Source organism: Cinclus cinclus, chromosome 13, assembly GCF_963662255.1.
Source record: "Cinclus cinclus chromosome 13, bCinCin1.1, whole genome shotgun sequence".
NCBI lineage: Eukaryota > Metazoa > Chordata > Aves > Passeriformes > Cinclidae > Cinclus > Cinclus cinclus.
The window spans coordinates 11,769,890-11,790,182 of NC_085058.1; the positions used below are offsets into that span (position 1 = coordinate 11,769,890).

General features: G+C 41.8%; 1 protein-coding gene across 2 annotated transcripts in view; it reads left to right on the forward strand.

Annotated features, from left to right (window-relative positions):
- The first annotated feature begins 6,900 nt into the window (after positions 1–6,900).
- The window catches only part of TRPM7 (transient receptor potential cation channel subfamily M member 7), a 52,309-nt gene continuing 38,916 nt past the window's right edge, over positions 6,901–20,293 (forward strand). The window contains exon 1 of one of the 2 annotated variants that reach the window (XM_062501627.1): positions 6,901–7,006. In XM_062501627.1, coding sequence (XP_062357611.1) covers positions 7,004–7,006 — 3 coding nt within the window. In that variant the 5' untranslated portion in view covers positions 6,901–7,003. The remainder of the gene's footprint in view (positions 7,007–20,293) is intronic. The other variant, XM_062501628.1, reaches the window with a different exon arrangement.

Below are 20,293 nucleotides of genomic sequence, written 5' to 3' on the forward strand. Positions count from 1 at the left end.
TTATCTTGGTCAATAATATGCTCCTCTGTTCCAAATAATGGAACCATTAATGAGGAGGTTTAATCTTTTGGATTCTATGAAAACAAATACAGCCATCGTGCCCACTCGCTCAAGCCACCAGTAACAGGAACTTGAAACAAGCTGATCTTCTTCATGTCCTTGTCTGTGTTATGGTCCCACTGACTTTCTGGGCTAGCATTAATGGTGGTGTAACTGCCAGGCTTAGATTTGGAAACAAAAAAATAAGGGTTTTTGCAGTTTCATCAGGCTGAAAAGTGTTCATACTGGTTCTCCCCATATTTTGCAGAAAGGCTGCCAGAATATCTGAAGATGGGTATTGTACACACTTTGAAATACAAGGAGATTCGACTGGATTGGTACATTTAAACGTTCAACAATAGTTCAATTAATTTAATTTCCACCTTTGTTGAGATGCATCCCTGTCAAAGCTACAAGAAAAGTGGTCTCCTTTCAATTAAATATTTCTTTCAAAAGGTAGTGGAAACTTATGCTGGAGAATTGATCCATCCGTGTGGATTTAAAGCAACTGACTACAGACAGTTAGCAAACAGACATTTATCTAGTAGATGAGTATTTCTTTGGTAGCTGATTTCGAAAATAAATTTATATTATAGTAACAATAGAACCAAGAGAAAGTACCTCCTTCTCTAAGAAAAGCAAGCTTCTGTAGGACAAAGTGACATTTTTGTCCTGGTCACTATCACATAAGAATTTCAAATTGTACGATTAAGAGCTGTCCCATATAGAGTCACCTAAAATTTTACTTGTTGACTATATTTTTAAAAACTCCAAAGCGTCAAGAAGCAGAGCTCTGTGAACTTTCTCTGGTTGGTAAAATTCAGGTACCTTCAGCTGCAGTTGCTTTCCTTGCTGGTTCAAGCAGCACAGTCCTGGAAGGAGATGCTGCACCTCGTTTCTTGCACCTGGATCATCCCTGTGGTGCAAAGGCCTCCTCACTGCCTGACCATCTGCTCAGCTGCCAACACATGAAAGCACAAGAATTTGTGACCTCAAAGATTGCAGCAGAAACAATTTTCACCAGGGAAGCTTTAGAAACTCTAAAAAGTTAAGGGGAGGAGAAAGTTCAGGAGGAATGAAACTGAGATAATGTCATTTTAGTTGTATTTTTAAAGACAGGCACTGATAAAATCTTGCAAAGGGTCACTATTATGTTGTAAATGCATGCATACAGTTCCTGGCAGCTACTGATTTTACACATCTAAATAGAGATGTTGGGAGGCACACCCTTGGCAGTTTTGTGCAAGACTGTGGCCTATGTTGGTTAAGCTCTCAAACTGTTTCCTGAGCACAAAGTAACATATCATTCTCAAATACAGGATATGCTTACATTCTACTTTAGATGATGGTTGGGTAATGTATCTTTTTGTGCACTCATGGCACATGTAAAAGAACATTCTGAGTTCCATGTGTTCAATTACCTCATTAACTTGATATCCGTTCGTATTACTATGGAATACCTTTAATGCAGATTTTAAAACTGGAAAACCCACACTCTCTGTTGCATGATTTGGATGTGACAAGTCCTAGCACAAAGCTGAACTAGAGTTACTGGTTTTGCTCTCTGAGCTTGGTGTGCTAGGTCATTGGGCCCTTTGTGCTGGCACCCTCCAGTTCTTTCCTAGTGTTAATGGGGGTTTGCCACTCCCAGCAAAGCACTGAAGCGCTGAAAGACTGACAAGCCTCACATGCTATTCCCTGCATCTGTGTTGCAGAGTCAGTGGCCCTTAGTTAACACCTAAATGCAGTTGTTAGAGAGGAGCAGATCAGCTCTCTTATCTCCAAAGCCATACAGCCTCCATCTTCCCTCTCCGGGGCTGTGGCACACTGAAATGCCGATGTTATTTTATAAATTTTAATACCTGAGCAGTTTTGTAACTTGAATTTAAAGACATACGTTGTCTGTGAGATTTGAATCTAAATCAGACACAGGAGATTTGTTTAATGGCCATTAAATATGCAAAATTAACTTTTTGTACCTTATTCTTCTCCTGGTTTATCTTTAATTTACCTTAGATTTTATGACCTATTTCTGTATGCTTGTTTCTTTTGAGGAAATACATCACAGTTGTTAAAGCTAACAAATTGCTTAGCCTAACTACTTTTTGCCTTTAAGGAAATTTGATATAATGCAAAAAGATTACAAAAACTTTTGGACCTCTTCAGAAGCTGTCTGACTCTGGGGTGTACCACAAACCAATGAAGTAACAAAAATTACTAAACAATTTAAAAAAGTTAAGTTACACAGTTTCTAAGTTTTATTTTCCCTTCTTTCAATGGCAAGACACCTCCTCCTAGCTGTTTCTACTTCATCCCATTCTGAAACAGTGTATTTTGAATTGCTGCTAAGTTGTGTGTTGTTACATTATTTGGTATATTGTAGGAAGGGTACTGGACAAATTCTGTCACAAAAAATCAGCAACATATCAACACTAGAAAATCCTCCACAAATAGTGGAGGGGACTTACAGATCACATTAACCTGGGCAAGTGTATGTTTTTTGCCTTACCTGAGAAATTTTAAACTTCTTTGTGGGGGAAAAAAAAAAAAACAACTATCTTCAGGTTTTAGGAATAGCAGTCTGAATGCCAACTGCTGACTTACCACTACATCTGTAGCTGGAGAAATTATTTACCTGGGTAAATCAGAAAAGGACAAACCTGTGGCCAAAGAAAAAATAAGGCATTTGGGAGAATTCACCCGTTTCAAAAATTTCAAAAGTGAGCAAATAATAACTCTTTTCAGAGAACAGATTACTTCACTGTGAGTCAAAAAATGTTTTCTCAGAGAATCTGTTTGGCCTGGAGTGGGACATTAACTAGATCTCCTTATCAGTTAGTATTTGCAACTCATTTAACTACTTGAACTCTAGCACTTATTTTGAACAACTGCAGAATAACAACACATATCTGGTAAAATTTACAGTGTCAAACAAAGACAAAACCAGGTCACTTTCATTTAATGGTAACTCATTTGGTTTCTCATCAAGAGGATTGCTGTGGCTTTTTTCTATGCATGAGTCAGTGTAACATCCATGTGAGGGTAAGCAATCAAACAGCAGCATCCTGGCTACATGATATTGCAATATTGAGATAAGAGCTTCCTAAGAGGGATTTCTTATCCTTTAGCACTTATATTGAGGTTGAGTTACAGTTGATTTAATGGGATGTCAACCTATTGGGGTTGACATTACAAACTTTACTAGTTTTAGTGATGATTATGTAATAAACTCAAAATGTCAAGGACAGACAGCTTGATTTGAGATAAAAAATGAGATATGGAACCACATAACAAAAGGGGTTTTATTTAAGCCAGTTGTATTCAATCTGAGATAGCAGAAGCTTGCTTCAGGTTAAAGGTCCTTAAATACCATAAGGTATAAAATAATGCTTCATTATTTCCTTGTGATTCACAGCTGTTGATTTTGTTATAAATTACTCACCACAATCAGGTTGGTCAAACAATATGACGATTTATTAATTCATTGATAAGGGACGGGCAAGCAGCGCTGGCGACGTGGGGAGTCCGTGCTCCACCAACACGTCCATCCTACCCCATAAAGTATAAAATAATGCTTCATTATTTCCTTGTGATTCACAGCTGTTGATTTTGTTATAAATTACCACAATTGAGTAGGTCAATCAATAAGGCAATTTATTAATTCATTGATAAGGGACGGGCAAGCAGCGCGGGGGACGCAGGGAGTCTGTGCTCCACCAACACGTCCGTCCTACCCCTGGTCACTGCCTTTTATAGGCAGCTTCTGGTGGGGCCAGTCATGCCTACTGTGCTGGGGTACATGTTGGCTAGCACTCAAGCACCAGTGGCTACAAGGCCCCAGCAGGCAGGGACAAGGCTCAAACGTGTTGTCAGGTTAGACTCCTAGCAAGCAGGTAACAGCAGTAAACAAGTCTGTTCATGTTGGCACAAGCCCGTGTTTTCCTTACACATAAAAAGTGGATACAATTCATTATAGTGGAAAAAAAGAAAAAAATACATAACAGCAAAAGATAGCAATTCCCAGCAAAGTGATTTAAACATATAATGAAATCGTTATATTTTCCTTTGTCTCATGTCCATGCTTTACTTTAAGTTCAGTATTCTTCTTTATACTGATCCCATGGTGTGTTTCGATAATGACACTGACCACTATGTAACATCTCACAATTTGGAAGGAGATAGCAGAGGAATTTTGAGTTGACTTTTGGTGTGAATGAAAGGTAAGACTTAGCATGACAAGTAGCAAATATTTATCCTACAGTGCAGTAATTTACAAGATTTAACATCTGAATGTACAAGAATTCGCTTTTTGGATGACTAAATGCTAAATTATGCCATGCTCTTTAGGGCTGATTGGCTGATAAAGGTAGGAAGAGGATATAGGGTGACTTCCTTAGGCCATGTGCCATCACCACCAGGTCACAGGGACGTGTTTCACTGTGCTGCTGTGTCCTTGCCTCCACAATACTGAGGATTCATGCTCCCCCAGACAGCACGAGGCAGAGGATGTTGATGACTCATTTTCCTTTCATTTTCATCCCAAGCTGTTCCTGAAACAATGTGCTCTTTCCAATTAAGCTTATCACAGCTGAACTCTCAAACAGTTTGATGCTGATCACTACAATTTTGCAGGATCAGCAAGAAAAAAAAGGCATGGAAATTCCTCACCTTACTCATGTTCTCCTGAACTAATAGCTTGTACCAGAGACAAGACTCGTGTCCAGGCTGGACTTCAGCTAATTTCTCCTAATTTCCTTGCTTCCTCTAGCTCTTGGATTTACAAATATGAAACATTGAGGCCAACACCATAATCATGTAAATCAAGTCAGTATAGCCCAAATATTGCTGCGAGATGAGGTAAAGGATCTAATCATAGAAGAACTGACTCTGATTAATGTGGGATATGAGTTTGAGATCAATTAATTAGAAAGGGAAGAAGAGGGAGAGAGGAAGAAGTCACGAGGTAATTTCTCAGAAATGCATTTCCCAAAAAATTCTGCTGGGCTTCCACTGTTCTTTCTGTTTCTGCTCCCTAAACCAGGAACTAGCCCATGGGAATCTGGGCAGGAAAAAGTAGTGGCAGATCAGCAGGTTTGGGACTTCTACACAGTAAGAGAATGAATTGAGCCTCTTTGTCCTGTTATCTTGTACTCAGAACTCATTTAAGTCTTTCCTGGAAAAGTCTAATTTTCCATTTCTAAGGAAATTGAAAGTCGCAAAAGCCTAATTTTCATATCTGTCTAAGATAGCAGGAATTCTTCCAAAGTTAACTTCAAACAAGCATTAGGAGCTGCCTGGCAACTGCAACACCCTAATGAGATCTGGATGCTGAGTCTTCCCAAATTTGCACCTATTGTCTGCAGCAAAGGTGTTCTGACACCAGAATTTACAACTGGACTTGCCCTGCTGCTAAATGGCTGTTAATGCAAGAACTTTTTGTTTCTTTTATTTCTGTTTAAAAAAGGGGGGGGAAAAGGCAGCAAAAGTGGCTGGTGCAAGTTAATGCTTGGTTTGATTTCTGATGGTGCCTGATGACTGGAGTGGACTCTTACCCGGTGATGCACAAGCCCAGGGTTCAGGTGAGAGCACAGGTCAGCTCAGCCCAACATTAATGCTGGCATTTTGCAGCAAGAGGAAACAGATGATAAACAACTCACAACAGCTGATAAATGATCGGGCCTGATAATGAAAAATCAAAGGTTTAAAATTACTTTGAATGTTTGGATTGAGTTTATATATAATTAGTATGGCAATGGTATTTTAAAAAGAGAGGTGAGGTTTTTCTAGGATCTCTTAATTTTTTAAAATTAAAGGAACACAAGCACCAAGTCAAACCCAATCTCCCTTCCCTTACAAATGCTGTTTACTTTAGCACAGAGGTTGTTGCTATATGACATATATAGTAGAAATTATTTTGTAAGGCTTTTCATTTGTGGTACTGATTCTCCAAGTTTACAGATTGCATACAGAGACAAAAGAAGACAAGGTTCCTCCCCATGGCAGTTCCCGACCTAAACTGGAAACTGAGTTGGCTGAAGTGGAAGAAATGCATCCTCCTTTATCCCTCCAGAAGGAAATTTCCTCCAGTTTAGCTCAGGCTGCCAGAAGATGCCTCTGACATTAGCGGTGCTAATGGCGGCACTACCACGAGCGAGCAGGGCTGGCAAGAAAAGCGTGAACTGATCTGAACGACCGCTGTTCCCTGCGCTGTGGCTCCGGCAGGGAGCGAGGCCGGGTCCCTCTGCGGAGACAGGAGCCGGCTCTGAAGTGCCCGGGCTGAGGGGGCCCCGGGCTGAGGGGGCCCCGGGCTGAGGCGGCCCCGGGCTGAGGCGGCCCCGGGCTGAGGGGGCCCCGGGCTGCCGCCGCCTCTGCGGAGGTGCAGGGCCGCTCTCTAAGCCGCGCCTTCCCAGCCAGGCGGGTTATCTTTCCCGGGAAGCTCCACTTTTTGCATCTTCACCTCACCGCGGCACGGCCGGAGCCACTGACGCCTTCTCAGGGTACTTCGGGGCTCGCCGCTTACTGTGGAAAGACCGAGAGTTCCCCTATCCCCGTCCCGCCCCGAGGGCAGCACCGCCCCGCAGCCCCCTCCTCCTCTTCTTCTTTTTCTTCTTCCTCCTCCTCCTCCTCCTCCCGGGGGCGGTGCGCGCTGACGCGGCAGCGCCGCGGCTCCTCCGCCGGCTGAGTCGCACAATTATGAGAAAGAGGCGCCGGGCCGAGACCGCCGCTAGCCCTGGGTCCCGGTGCGGAGCCGAACCAGCGCCGTTCTCCGCGTCCCGCGCCTCCCTTCCTCGCCGGAGCGTCGTCCTCGCCCGGCCGCTCCCCACCCAGCCCTCCGCTGCCGCCGAGCCCAGCCCCGATAGATGGAGACAGGCCCCGCCACCGCCGACGCCGAACCACGAGCAGGAGCTGCCCGGCGAGAGGAGAACCAGAGTCGGCGCCGAGACCCAGCCCGGCCCTGAGGAGAATGGTGAGAGCCGCGGGGTTTCGGGGGTGCCGCGGCGGCGGAGCCGGGCGCGCCCGGCCGGGAGGGGGCAGGGACGGGGCCGCCGGATCGGACCTGTCGCAGCCGGCTGCTGCGGGTCCCGGCCGCCCCGAGCGCCCCGCTGCCCGCCCGCCGGCGGGGAGGACGGGCCCCGCCGGGCCGCGCCCCCGGGCCGGAGGGGACGCTCGGGTTCCGCGCTGCCGGGCCCCGCTCACCTCCCGCCCGCGGGCCCGGCCCTCCCGGAGCTGCCGGCCGGGAATGCCCCGCGCCGCCGGGGCGAGGCTCCCGCTCCCTCCTCGCGCGGTGCCCGGGGCAGCCGCCGGCCCCGCTCCCCGAGCGGCGCCGGGTCCCGCGGCGGAGGCACCGCACCGCTTAGGAACGCGAGCTCCCCGCCGGTGCTCCCAGCGCTGCCTCCCTCCGTCATGGTGCTTTGGTCTCCAACCAGAATTCGCACGCTGTAGTTCTCTCATCTGCAGCGGTCTTTCCCTTCCGATCTTTACACCTATTTGATTTTTGCAGTTTCAACATGTTGTGCGTAAGGGAGCATATATACATTTAGAGATGTCTGAATTCTGCTGGCTGTTAAACGGTTCTTCATCCCTATAAGTGTCTTCCTTAATATTTAAAGAATTTAGAGTGACTAACCGCATCAAGTGCTTTCAAGTAATTTTGAAAATGTAAGTCGGAAGTCCATATATTTTATGGATTTCTATAGTCTGCTTGAACTTCTAGTAAGATGCTTTATTTAATTTTAAATAAAGGTGTTTTATTTCGTGGTATTTTCTTAAAAGCCACAGGGATTCGTGCCTATGAATCATCCATTTCTGAGTATATCTGTGAACTGTGTGGAAATGTGGGCTGTGTTTTTCTAGAAACTGCAAATCCAGCACTCCTCTAGGAAGAAGCTGAAAATGCAACCTTCCATTCTGACTTAAAACAGTGCTTGGTGTCTGCCACTTGCATGGTACTTGCTCTTCTCATCTGAAGTGGTTTGTTGTTGGGTTTAGTGTTGAGGAGTGGGGGATTTTTTTTGTTTGTTTGTTTATTTCATGTTTTTTTAGTTTAGCTCCGGTGGGTTTTTTTGGTGCTGTTGTAGCCTGGAAATGTACAGATTGATTTTTAACAGTCATAGTTCTGTAAATTCGAGACTCAGCAGCCTTTCTAGGAATGTAGTGTGTTTTCAGAGTTTTATATGTGCTGTGTTTACCAAATGTTTTGAAACCTCTGTTAAACTGGTGTTTTGGTTGAGTTGAATTTAGGACGTTTTATGCAAGCTCATTTAGCTAAAAATTTCTCTGCTGCTCCATGACTATTTAGCAACTTTGAATAATTGCTGGATGGTGTCCAACATTAAATCAGGAATTATTCTAAGGCGCGAGTTGTTCAATGTGGCAATTCCGGCTGTTCTGTCTTTTTTTAAATGTGTGTGTGTGGGTGAGATAAGTGTCTGCTAGATCATCGTTCAGACCTTCTGGTATGAGGCCATTCTTGACTTTGCTATTTCATGTCAGGAGGGGGGAAACCTTTGTGCATGTGGAGTTGTTTTGGCTGAGTTTGGACTGGTTGTACCTTAGTTTCCTGATGTTGTACTTTGATACTTTTTTTGCTTGCTTGAGCTCAGCAGTGGAAGGGTAATGTTCACTTGTCATACAAAAGCACCTTGAAACATCACCTGGCATTTGACAGTTATCTCACACTATCTGTATCAGATCATCTATCTCCCCATGTGGATTATCTTGGAGAGAGCTACTCTATTGTGTTTTAAACTTTAATTTATTTTCTTGTCCCTTGAGGCTCTGCCTAACTGGCCTTGCTGCATTGCCATTTTGTCTTACCACATCAGCCCAGCTTTCTCTGCTCTGCTGGTGATAGACTACAGCATCCAAAGTTCTCTCTCATCGTTATCTGCCACTTGCTGTGCTTCCCTTTCCTGGAAACTTTGGACCAACACCCAAATTTTTCATGCTTCCCTTTCATGGCTCTTTCATGAGGTACGTTTCCGTTAACCATTCAATCCTCGTGGACAGTCATAACATATGAGCCTTTTCTAAACAGAACAATATTGTTTTGAACCTAAATAACTGACTCTGACATAGTAGTTTGGCTATATTGGTATGTGCTTTGACACCAGTAATGTTGCAAATAAATCTGTAAGAGGACTCGTCAAAAATCGTGTGTGAAGAGAGATGCTTGATAGAATTTTGCAGTCTGGAAAGACTTGAGAATGGATTTCTATATTGTAAAGCTTTGAAAAGCCAAGACAATATGAAGTTATAGTTCTCATGACAAAATATTTTACCTGAAAAACATGTGTTTGTCCTTTTTTTTATCTGATATTTATTTCTTCTGGAATTCCAAATTTCTTTCAGCAGTGTCTGCGATTCCTGTGATATTTACATACCCTGTTTTTTTTTCCTGAAACAAGCAACAACATTAGTTCTGTTTCTTTTCCTCACTTTTTAAAGGGCAGACTGATAGTAGGTGTATTTCAGAATTGAAGTTTTGGTTTTGAGGTGGTGTTTCTTGTGTCTGTGAGTAAATCTGTCTTGGTGTGTTTTACCTTCAGCGGTTGAAATTTCAGCAGCTGACTTTTCATCAGGTAAATTACTGAATAACCTCATTCTCTGTGTGTATTTGAGTAAGATAGTTATATAATTATTAAAGCTATGGTCACTTTTTACCTCTGATACTAACAAATAGCTGTGCCCCCTGACAAATTAGTCCGTGCTTCATTGGTTCTACAAAAAATAGTCCACTTGACCTGTGGTAGAACTTGAACTTTTGTTGCACGCTTTCATTGTATTCTCTGGCCTGAGGCCCCTTTTTTCCTCTACTGTAGTCTCTGCAGTCTTATTGCTATATTTTTTTTTATTTAATCCCTTTGGTTTTGCTCACCTAATGAGAACAGAGGTGATGGTATCATATATTGTGATACAGCTAGTACTGAAAGTGATCTACCTAATTCTTGGGTTTTGTTATTTTTATTATGGGAAGCTTGTCTTTTCTTATGCTTAAACTATAGGTGTTCTTGTGTTTTAAGTAACAGAAAACTAACAAAAGAACAGAAAAATGAAACCCCCGAAACCTTAGTGTTGGCCAGCTTTGCTGCCTGTCCTGGCTCAGCAGAGGATTAGCTGGGCATCCCTGCTGCTGTGCAGGAGGGGAGGCAGGATGTGCAGGAGGGGACTTGTCTTTTTGGTAGCAGACAGTCATTAAGCAGCCGACCAGCTGCATCTTAACTGGGTGGGACCACAGCCCTGAGCAGCAGGGGATTGCAAGAGCAGTCTCCATCACAGCTGTTCCACTGATGGAAGGAACCCTGGTTTTCTTGAGGAGTGGTGAGTTTCTCAGTCTTTATGCCTATGTTTTGCTTAGCATGTAGAGTGTGAGCCACTTTCTTTAACTGCCAGGTGATCTGGACCCACAGAACAACCTGAGTTTTTCTCAGCCATTATAATTCTTGCACAGAAGAAGGGACCACGCAGGTTGTCTAATTGTTGTTAGGTGAGCAGAGGACAGTTCTTATTCCTGTGTTCTTTCCAAGCAGGAAAGGCCAGTGAACTTCTGATAGGATAATGAAATATGAAAAAAAAGAGAGCAACTGTGTATGACTATGTTTTTCCTTCACAAAAATTGGGTGAAAAGCGTTCTGAACATACGGGGAATACAGGGAGTAAATTGCTGTATTGCTAATAATGGTGCTGATAGTTCTGAAAAGCTGCTTTATGAAAGGACAGAATGTTTAGCTGTGGCAAGTGGTTTGACAGCTATGGTATAAGGATGCTGCAGGATTAGTCTGCAAGGTAAATGTGGTTTATTGCCAAGGAGCACTTAAAATATGGTACCAAACTGACAGCACATTAAAGCTTGGTTTACAAGTTATGCATTTTTTGCCCCTTAACCAAAGCAGAGTTCAGATGCTACTGAAATGGTAGGCTTGGATTGAACCTTAATTATGGGAATTTCTGTGTTTCTTAAAAAAAGTCCTAAGAGTTGCATCACAGTTACAATTTATTTAATCTTTATATTATTGAGAACAGTAGAAGTTTTTTTTTTTCCCCTGAAGATTTGTACAAACTCATTCTAACATGAGCTGGTTCATGCATTTTGTTGTCACATTTTCTGAAATGTTTGAACACTCTGTGTATATTGCAAGTGTGCAATTGCTGAGTTAATGTATGTCAACCCATCTTTGTTTCATTTGTTCTCAGCTCAAGGAGGATGGAATAAGATTTTTGTGATAGTGTATCTGTTAATTTTTCTACAGCTGCAAAATAAGAATTTTAGAGGCTGATTCAGTATTCAAGCTAGTACTCTGCTGCATGTAGTTGGGTAACTGATGTTTTTAGATCATCCAGCTTTGGAAACAGCTTTTGTAAACCCTCTGTGAAGCTTTAATGGGACTTCATCTTCAGCCTGTCTGTGGAGAGCCCTAACTTACATCACATGCAGTCCAGTACCAAGTGCTTATTTTGTTTAAATGCACATCGTGTGTTTTGCAGAGTGCACCAGGCCAGTACACATTTTCAGTGAGTGTGTGCTTACAGTTTGTGAAAATTATGCACATGTGAGTCTTACCGATGTCTAGACTTACTGATAGTAATTTAATAGCAAGAATTTGGGGCCTCTTTTTGATTTGGGGAGCTTTAGATTTCAAGATCTGCAACAGCCTGGTCAAGCTTTTTGTTTCTTTGTTGTGGTTCCCAAAGCCTGGTCTGGATGACTCCCAGTGCTAGTGGATTCTGCCTTTAATTGTTTACTGCTAAACTGAGCAGATGTAAAAAAAAAAAAAAAAAAGAAAAGAAAAAAGTTGTAGTTTTGAGAATTGGCATATTGTGATTAAGTTCTGGTTTGATGATTTTTTGTTTTGATTTTTTTACTGGCAACCTTTTGGGTGATTAATGAAGTATATTTTTACTGTGTTACACTAAATCATTCTTGCTTGAGAATACTTTCTCAGTTACAGCTCTAAATGAGTTAAATCTAGGTGTTCAGCCTTTTACCATAACTCTCTAATCCTCAAAGCCTGGGAAAGTGTCTGTTACAGCTCAGTCAATGGTAGCACAATGGTTTTTGTAATTGAATACCAGGTTTTGTTCCATGCTTTGTTCACACTTACCTCTGCCCAAAGTGATACTTATTTTCTTTACCTTATCTACTTGATTCTTGTCACCTCTGCTAAGAATTTTCACTTTGTAGTCCCCTGACTTATGCTGGGTCAAATTTTACGAGGTGTCCCTGGCTGATTGTTCTTATCCAAATGTCTGCTATTTTTTTCTCTAATGCTACAGGTTTTGTGAGATGTGGGACTTGAAAAACTTGGTTCTAAAAGTTTAAGTTTAATAAATAAGTCTACATTTATGCCTTCTGCAAATAAATTTCCAGATGCTTTGTTAGGAAAACTTTATTTCACAAGCACTTATTGCTTAAAAATTTCTGGAGCTGGGGCTGTCCTAGGGCTAGTATTATTTAGCAGCCCAGTCCTTCCTACTCTTACTCATTTTATTGACAGTATGTTTTCTGACTGACCTAGAATGTTTGAGATGTGTTGCAGGGTAATAACCTCAGGTTAAGGGTTGCTGTTCAAGCCCTTTACTAGCTGTTCCCACAGGTGCCAGAGCTCTTAAAGGTGTGTTGTAATACAGCCAAAACTCCTCTGAACCCTCTCTCTCTTCCTTTCACCTGTTCCTTTGTGCTTCCTCGTGTGCTCAGTCACTGGAGATCTGAATTGATTAAACTTCTGGTCACCTCCTTTCTTTTTTTTTTTTTTTTAAATTTTATTTTATTTTATTTTATTTTATTTTGTTGGTCATTTCCCTGAACCGGCTTCCATGTGACTGCATAAATGCTGGTGCTGGTATGAAATAGGTTGGGATCATGTGCAGAGGCTTAGGAAAATGGGATTGTGGCACCCCAGACTTGACAGGAGCTGTGAAGCTGGATTGGAAGCTTGCTCTAAGGTGCCTGAGATTTGGTTCGTGCTATTGCGTTAGGAAGTGTTCAGCTGCTCTGTGCATCACTCACAGCACATGAATGTTTTCTGGGTCTCACAACCTTGTGCACAGGCATGAATGAGCTGTGACAACACAAGTCAGGTTCCATGGCCTCTCAAAGCATAAACCAAACTGCATTGCAGCCTTGTCTAATTGTACTGCAAACACATGGTAGCTATTCTTGAATACTCCTGTATCTAAATTCTTGTTTACAGAGGATGTTTTTCTTGATCTGCTTTTCTGAATGTGTGCTAACAGATTCAAGATCACTTGTTTTTACCAGCTGTGCTGTGCTGTGCTCTAGTCTGTCTCTGAACTGAGCTGCACCAAGAGTTTGATCCCTCCCATCAGGTTTTTTTCTGTTGGCAAATGATCCACTGCTGGTAACTTGTCTCGTGTAACAGAATATTGCTGGATTTTTCCCTCAGTGTTCTTAGCATGCAGCATATTTGCTTTTTAGTGCTGTTCCCATCTTTGTTTAACTTTCTCAGGAAGCTGAAACTGTTTCTTTGAGTTAGGAGAAACCAAAGGTGCATTCAACTAATATATCTGCCAGAGCTTAACACAGCAGCCATGTGGACAGGTTCAAAGACAGTCATGATGCTGTATAACTTTGTTAAAATTGCATGTAGATTGGCTTTGTGTTGTGAGTGTAATGCAGTATTCTAGTCTGTGGCTAGAGCAAGTCTGAAAAAGCTGTTTCCTTTCAAAGCCTGTCCCTGGTGCTGCTGCAGGTCATGCAAGCCTTTAGGCAGAACTTCAGTCACCTGGATAGGTTAAATTATGCATTTGCTTAAGTGACACTTGATTAGTGCCTAAAAATACAAGTTACGTAATTACAGAACTGTTAATCAACTTTCTCTTCAATTATAAAAATCAGTTAATCTACACAAGTAGGTGCAGTTGATGATGTTTTAAATGTCAAAGTCTTACCAGTTTCTCCTGTGTTCCCTGGCTGCATTATTATCTGTAGTTTGCAGAATCCTGTTAAAACAAGTTTAATAAAACTTCAGCTGAAAGCATTAGAAGGGTACATTGCTGAAGGTGATCTTCTGGACAAAGAGTTTGAGAGAGATTCATTTTGAAGGAACTCCTGTTTGGGATAGTAACCTTGCACTAGGAAAAGAATAATACATCACTGGTACCTTAGCTAACAAATATCCCAGAGAACTGTCTAGGAGCGCAGCATTGTCTGGTGTGGCAATGCCTCTGGCTGCAGAGCTGGTTGGAAGAGACTCAGTGCTCCTGGTTTCACAGGCTCTTCTTTACTGACCCCATTACTGCTGCTGGAGGTGTTGATGGTTCATGTCCCTGGGAACAGCCCTGTGAGTGCTCACCTGGCCTCAGCCAGGGGCATGAAGCACAGATCTGGAGGTTGGGATGGACTTTTACCTCTTAAACTGCTATCAACTGGCTTTGCAGCCAGAGGCACTGAAAAACAGAAATACCCACTTAAATAACCTTTGCCCTTCTAATTTGTGCAACTGCAGAAATGCTTTTGATGGGGATTTATGCCTTTGCCTCATTAAGCAATTGGTCTGTCTTAGTCCTCATTTCTTTTATAAAAGTCTTACACAGAAAAACAATTTTTAAATTTTCAACTGTAGCAAACCCACGGTTTGTGTTCATGTGGTTTTCAATATAAATCTTACTGTTCCATGTGCAACTCTGGGACTCCTCGCTGTTAAATTCTCTGTAATTGTTTCAAATGCTTTAGTGAAACAATGTGGCCTTTTAATGCTGCTTATGTAGGGAAAGAGGGCAGAAACCACTCATCACCCTTGTCCTGGTCTGGGCTGCCAGCTTGTGTTCCAGGTGAACGTTCTGTGGTGCTGAAGGCTGCTAACAAAGAGTCATTGTGTGAATGTATCCTCTGGTTGTGCTCCGTGTTTCCTGGCCCACAAGAGAAATATTTGGTACTGGTTTAATCACAGTACTCTGCTGGACAGCACGGTGCAGTAAACTTTGGGCTGTGCTTTTTTCCTGGTGTAGAAAATGTGGAAGACTGAAGCTTTTCTGCCTGTAGAAGAATCCTGTTTTCAGGTTGTAGAAGGATGTTTTCTGCTCACAGGCAATCTCCAGAACACAGGTAGACTTTGCAGAGAGGGGGAGGATTATTCACAAGAGCTAATTAGGCAGTGAGTCCCCAGGCTTGCTCGGTGGAGACCAAGGGGGATTCAGAACAGCTCTCTTTTCTCTGCAAAGAGGATGTAGAAAAATTAGCACAACTGAGATAAGGTTAGTCATTTTGACTATCCTCTTGGGCGTAATTACTGGATTTTTGGGGGTTTTCTGACAAATATAAAGATCTTTCATGTAGGACAAGAAAAATCTTTAGTAATTAATGTTTCAGGAGTTGAATGTTAATTATACTATGAATTAGGACAAATCTTCAATGCCAGATGAGAATGGTATTTTTAAACCCAGGGTATCTGCCCCTCCAAATGTAACCTTAGGCAATATGTTCTTGCTTCATTGGCAGCTCTCTAAGAAATAAAGAAATACAGTCTTAACGTCCTTTCCTTCCTGAATATCAGCACGCATGTGCATAAAAAAAACTAAATCATTTTGTATGACAGATCTGTAGTTTTTCCCTGGATGCCCAGAGCCTGTGTGCTTTTGGGGATAATTTTAATGTACCTTGGCAATATGCTTAGATCAGCTCAGCTCTTCTGCCAACCCAGTGTCTTTCTGTACCAAAGGGGATATCCTACCTCCCTTGTTCCCACCCTGATCATGGCCATGCGATTCTTCCTTGTGCCTTAGTTTTTTGTCCAGTTTGCATCTAAATCTGTTCTTTCTGGCATTAAAGCTACCTGGTTTTTTTTCCCATTTTTTTTTCTCCTGAGAGTTCTGCAGGTGAAGGAGAAGCAGCAGGAGAATGGGTGGGAGGACAGAGTGGGAACTTCCCCAGCTTGTCTTCTCTGACTGCACCCTCATTTTATAATTTGAAGAATTGCATCTCTAAAAGCAAATATTTCTCCTGTGTTTCTTGGCTTTGCCAGGACCTCCACCTCCCTACTAGTGTCTTTTGTTTCTCTAGAATGATTCTCTTCACTCTTCTCCCAGCAGGCCAGGGAGGAGCCTGTCCCAGGTGTTAGTCCAGTATAGCTTAAGCAGGCCTTTGTGCCACAATACCACTCAGCATTGGTGAGTTTTACTGGAATTTCGTATGCTGGAAGAAATTACCATAAATAGAAAACATTTTTCATGTGAAGTCTTGTTGTGGTCTCTCAATATCATTTAATTAGTTGTTTCCCCTACCCTGGGAAAAAAATAAAATATAAAAAAAACCAAAACAACAAACCAAACAAAAAAAAAGGGTACTCTGTTTCTAAAAATAATATATTTAGTTTCTGAGTAATTATTTAGACTTGTGGTATTTAACATAGAAGAGCCTCTGAAAGCATCAGAAGCTCAAACAACCCTCAAAAACGGAGGGTGGAAATTTTTAAAAGTGCCTAAATAAACATTGTATATTATTTCAGACGGTAATTAGCTGCTTTCACATTTCCCTAACAAACCTGGTGAAGTTTCTTCTTTGCACTTTTCTAGAGTAGAAAACAGGAACTGCTTGAATAGTTTTAGTTGGGTAGGAGATGGAGCTGAGGTACATGGATGAGTCTTGAATGCTGTCAGGGTTCTTGTGCCCCAAGGTGGGGCTGTAGCAGCTGCAGGCTGGGCTGGCTGTGAGAGGAGAGCTGCTGCTTTCTCTTGACAGGCAGTGGAAATGTAATTGAATCCAGTGACTCTGTTATGAGCTGTGTTTAAAAATGCTTAAGTCTTTGTAATTTGATGGTAGGTGAACTATAGCAAATTCTTATTTTGGCTTGTTTTTATGCCAGCTCATCCCACTTGCTCCAGCCTGTTCTAATCTCCCAAGAAGTCTGATCACTCTAGAGTTGACCAAAATATTTGCTTCCCTGCTGTGCCTGACAAATACTGGTACCTCGGTGTGCAGATGTGTACAGGTAGGGAGAACCCAGAATTCCAGCTCTTTTTCAGGTGGGTCTTTGGTTGTGTGTTTGCAGATGGGCCTCTTTCCAGTTTTCAATACTTTTGATTGTATCAATAAAGCTGTTTTCCCAGATACTGTGTCTAAATATAAGTTCTGTGAAATTTCATCATCCTTAGCAGTGGTCTGGTGCTGTCTCCTATTTCATGTGCCCACTAGTATGCTCTGTTGCTCTTCCCTCTCACTTATGCTATTCAGAGAAATATTATTGATCTGCCATAATTAACATGGGCATAGACTTCCTTTAAAAAAAAAAATGTATTCAAAGAGTTGTCTGAGGCCAGCTATGTCAAAAATCCCTTAGTGATAACAAGTTGTCATTGCTCTCGTGAGTTAATAATAACCTACTTAAGTCAGGAAGCATCAGAATCTTTGCTGTGATGACAGAGAAGTGTCTTTCTTTGTCTGACATGAAAAATAAGTCAGATCTGTAAATTGAACAGGCTAAGAAAGTGGTAGAGCAGGACAAACAGCATCCACCCTTCCAGTTGGCTTTTGTAGTTGTAATGTGCTTCAGCACATACTGAATTAATCAGATGTTCATGCACTTCATGAACTGGAAAGGGAGGACTTTCCTTAAATCTGCAGCTCAGAGATCACTGAAGTACATCCTTTGCACGAGGTGAGGGGGTTTGCAGCCTGTAAAGCTGTCAAGGAACAGCGGCTGCCAGAGCTGAGGTTTCTCATCAGGGAACAAAGCAGAAGCAAATTGAGGGTAGGATTAATTATTTGGCTGGTCACACGAGCCCTTTCCCACTGCTTTATTTCCAGAGGTGACCACCACTGCCTCCTTTCTTGCATCTGTGACTTGTATTCCCTATGTGGATGGGGAAGGGACTGGTGGTTGCTTGAGGAGGACAGTAACTGGATCCAGACCGTGTGAGTTGCTTTACTGCTGAAACCATGCCCCAAGCCTCATTTCTTCCAAAAGTAAATCCAGAGTTGATAGGATTGTCTGTTCATACACCCTCTGTGGCATGTGCAAGGTAAGCCCAGCACTTACCAGAACTGTGAGGTATGAATCAAACTAATACTTTGATGGTGAGCCAGGAAGTGCAGGGGTTTCAGCAGCCAGCTCAGCCTGTCCCATCCGTCCCTGCAGAAAGGACCAGGGACAGGCACCAGCCTCCATAGCCACAGAAATGTTTTGACCGACTTAAAAAGACTTGACATCATTCTGTGTGTGTTGGTGAGTAGGAAAGCTGACTCTACCTTCCTGCTGGTCCTATTCAAGAGAGTGTGTGGGCTTGCAGTCTGCATCTGGTGAGGTCAGAATGATCACAGACTGCAGCTAAATCTCTGGTGCTGCACGAGGTGAGGAGGATGCAGACTGCACAGTTCTATCACTGTGGATAAGGAAGGGGAAGGAGGCTGGATGTTCGAAAATGTAAGAGATTCGAGGTTGGTTTATATGGGTCTTTCAGCATAATTAAAAATGGATTTTAAGTGAGGAACCCTATCAGAAAGAAGCAGGCACTGTATGACAGGCTTGCAGACATTCCTATGTACTTTGCCATGATCTTTTGTTTGGCTTTGGTTTTGTTTTAATCTAATTTGAACAAAGTGAATATTAAGAGTGAAAACGTTGACTGAAAAGCTGTAGCCATATTTCTTGTAGTTACAACCACACACTCTCTCTCTAGCCTTTTCTTTCATCCATTGTGTTAAGTTTTAGGGAGTAAAGAATTATTTTCATCCCCTTCCAAAACTCAGTGGTTTGTTTTTCCTAGGTCATAACGTCAGTATAGGCTTTGAAATACTTTATGGAATGCATCAAAATGCGATTGGTCTGTGAACTTAGTGGAAGTAATTTATAGATTCTCTAGAAGGGCTATTTTTTTTTTAGCTTGATATTTCATTAGTTGGAAAGATTGCAAATATAAACTGTTTAGAAATCAATTTACTTCAGCTCACAGCAGTGAAACTGGATTGCCTTCTGCTGTTTTTCTTATAAAAAGTCCAAATTCTGTCAATGAAAGTCAGTGGAAAATAAAAATTGAAATGCATTTCTCTCCTTGCTTTCCCTTGGCTTTTCTGAAGGCGTGTTCAGGAACAGCTTGCCATCTGCTGTGCTGACACAGTCTTGGGGAGTCTCTGGTTTTGGCAAGTTTAATTACTCTATCTGGTATAACTGGGCACTTAACTCTGAAGGTGTTTATTGTTATGTCAAGTGAGAAAAAGCCAGTTTGAAATTACACCAGTGGTTAAATGTATTCTGAAATCAAGTGATGGTCCATTCCATAGTGACCGGAGCTATCTCATACTGTAGAATCAGTTGTGAAATACTTTCTAAGTGTATATTAATACTTTATGCCTTGTGTAGATGATGTATGCATTTTCAAATTTAATACTTTCTGAAAAAGAAGAGTAATTTTATGTCTGGTCTAACTGCAGAACAGCACAGACCTTGACCAATTAAGTAAATAAATTTATTATTAATTTGTAAAATATGCTGCATTTAATCTGAATTTTCCACTGCTTTATTGCAGCTAGAAGATAACTTTCCCAACAATATAGGTGAAGTGGATTGAGTTTGAATGTAATAAAAATATACCAAAAAATATTAGGTCTGTGGATTTTGTTCTGATGCATCAGGGTTAAAAATTGCCACTTCATAATGCGAAATTCTGTTCATGAATTTAGAGTACTCTTAATTAAATGAATCTGCAGGGAAAAAAAATCCCTAAACAACTGAATTATGTGCTTTGTAATACAGTGAAATAATTCTCTGAAATCCGGTCTGTTTTCCAAATAGCAGATTGGAATAATTTTCATCAAGTTTGAGAGCGCTGTCAAAATCCCTTTTGACAAATCCTGATTACCCTTTGCATCCAAAAATGCACGTGGATTCTGGGAGTTCTGTGGTGGCTTCATTACGTCAGAGAAGAGCTTGATGAAACAATAGCTACTCTGTTAGAGACCTGGATTGCTGTGAAACTTGTTCAGAGCAAATCTCCTGAACTGTTTAATAAAAAATAGGATTATTGAAGGTTTGTTTTCAGCGCTAAGGGAGTCATTGAGATGAAGATTCTTATCTTTGCTCTCTGTCTCTCTTGAGATCTGCTTCCCTTGTGTGGAATTGACAGAAAGCTTTTTCTGACTGCCTTCTTTCCTTGCTTGCTTCACAGTTTTTATTTAACATAAACCCAGTAATTTTTTTGTTGTCAAACAATCAATTTTCAGAACTCTAGCAATATTTTCACTAGAGAAGTTTTTAAATCAAGAACACTGGAGCCGTTTGCTTTCTTAGGAGTCCAGTGAAGC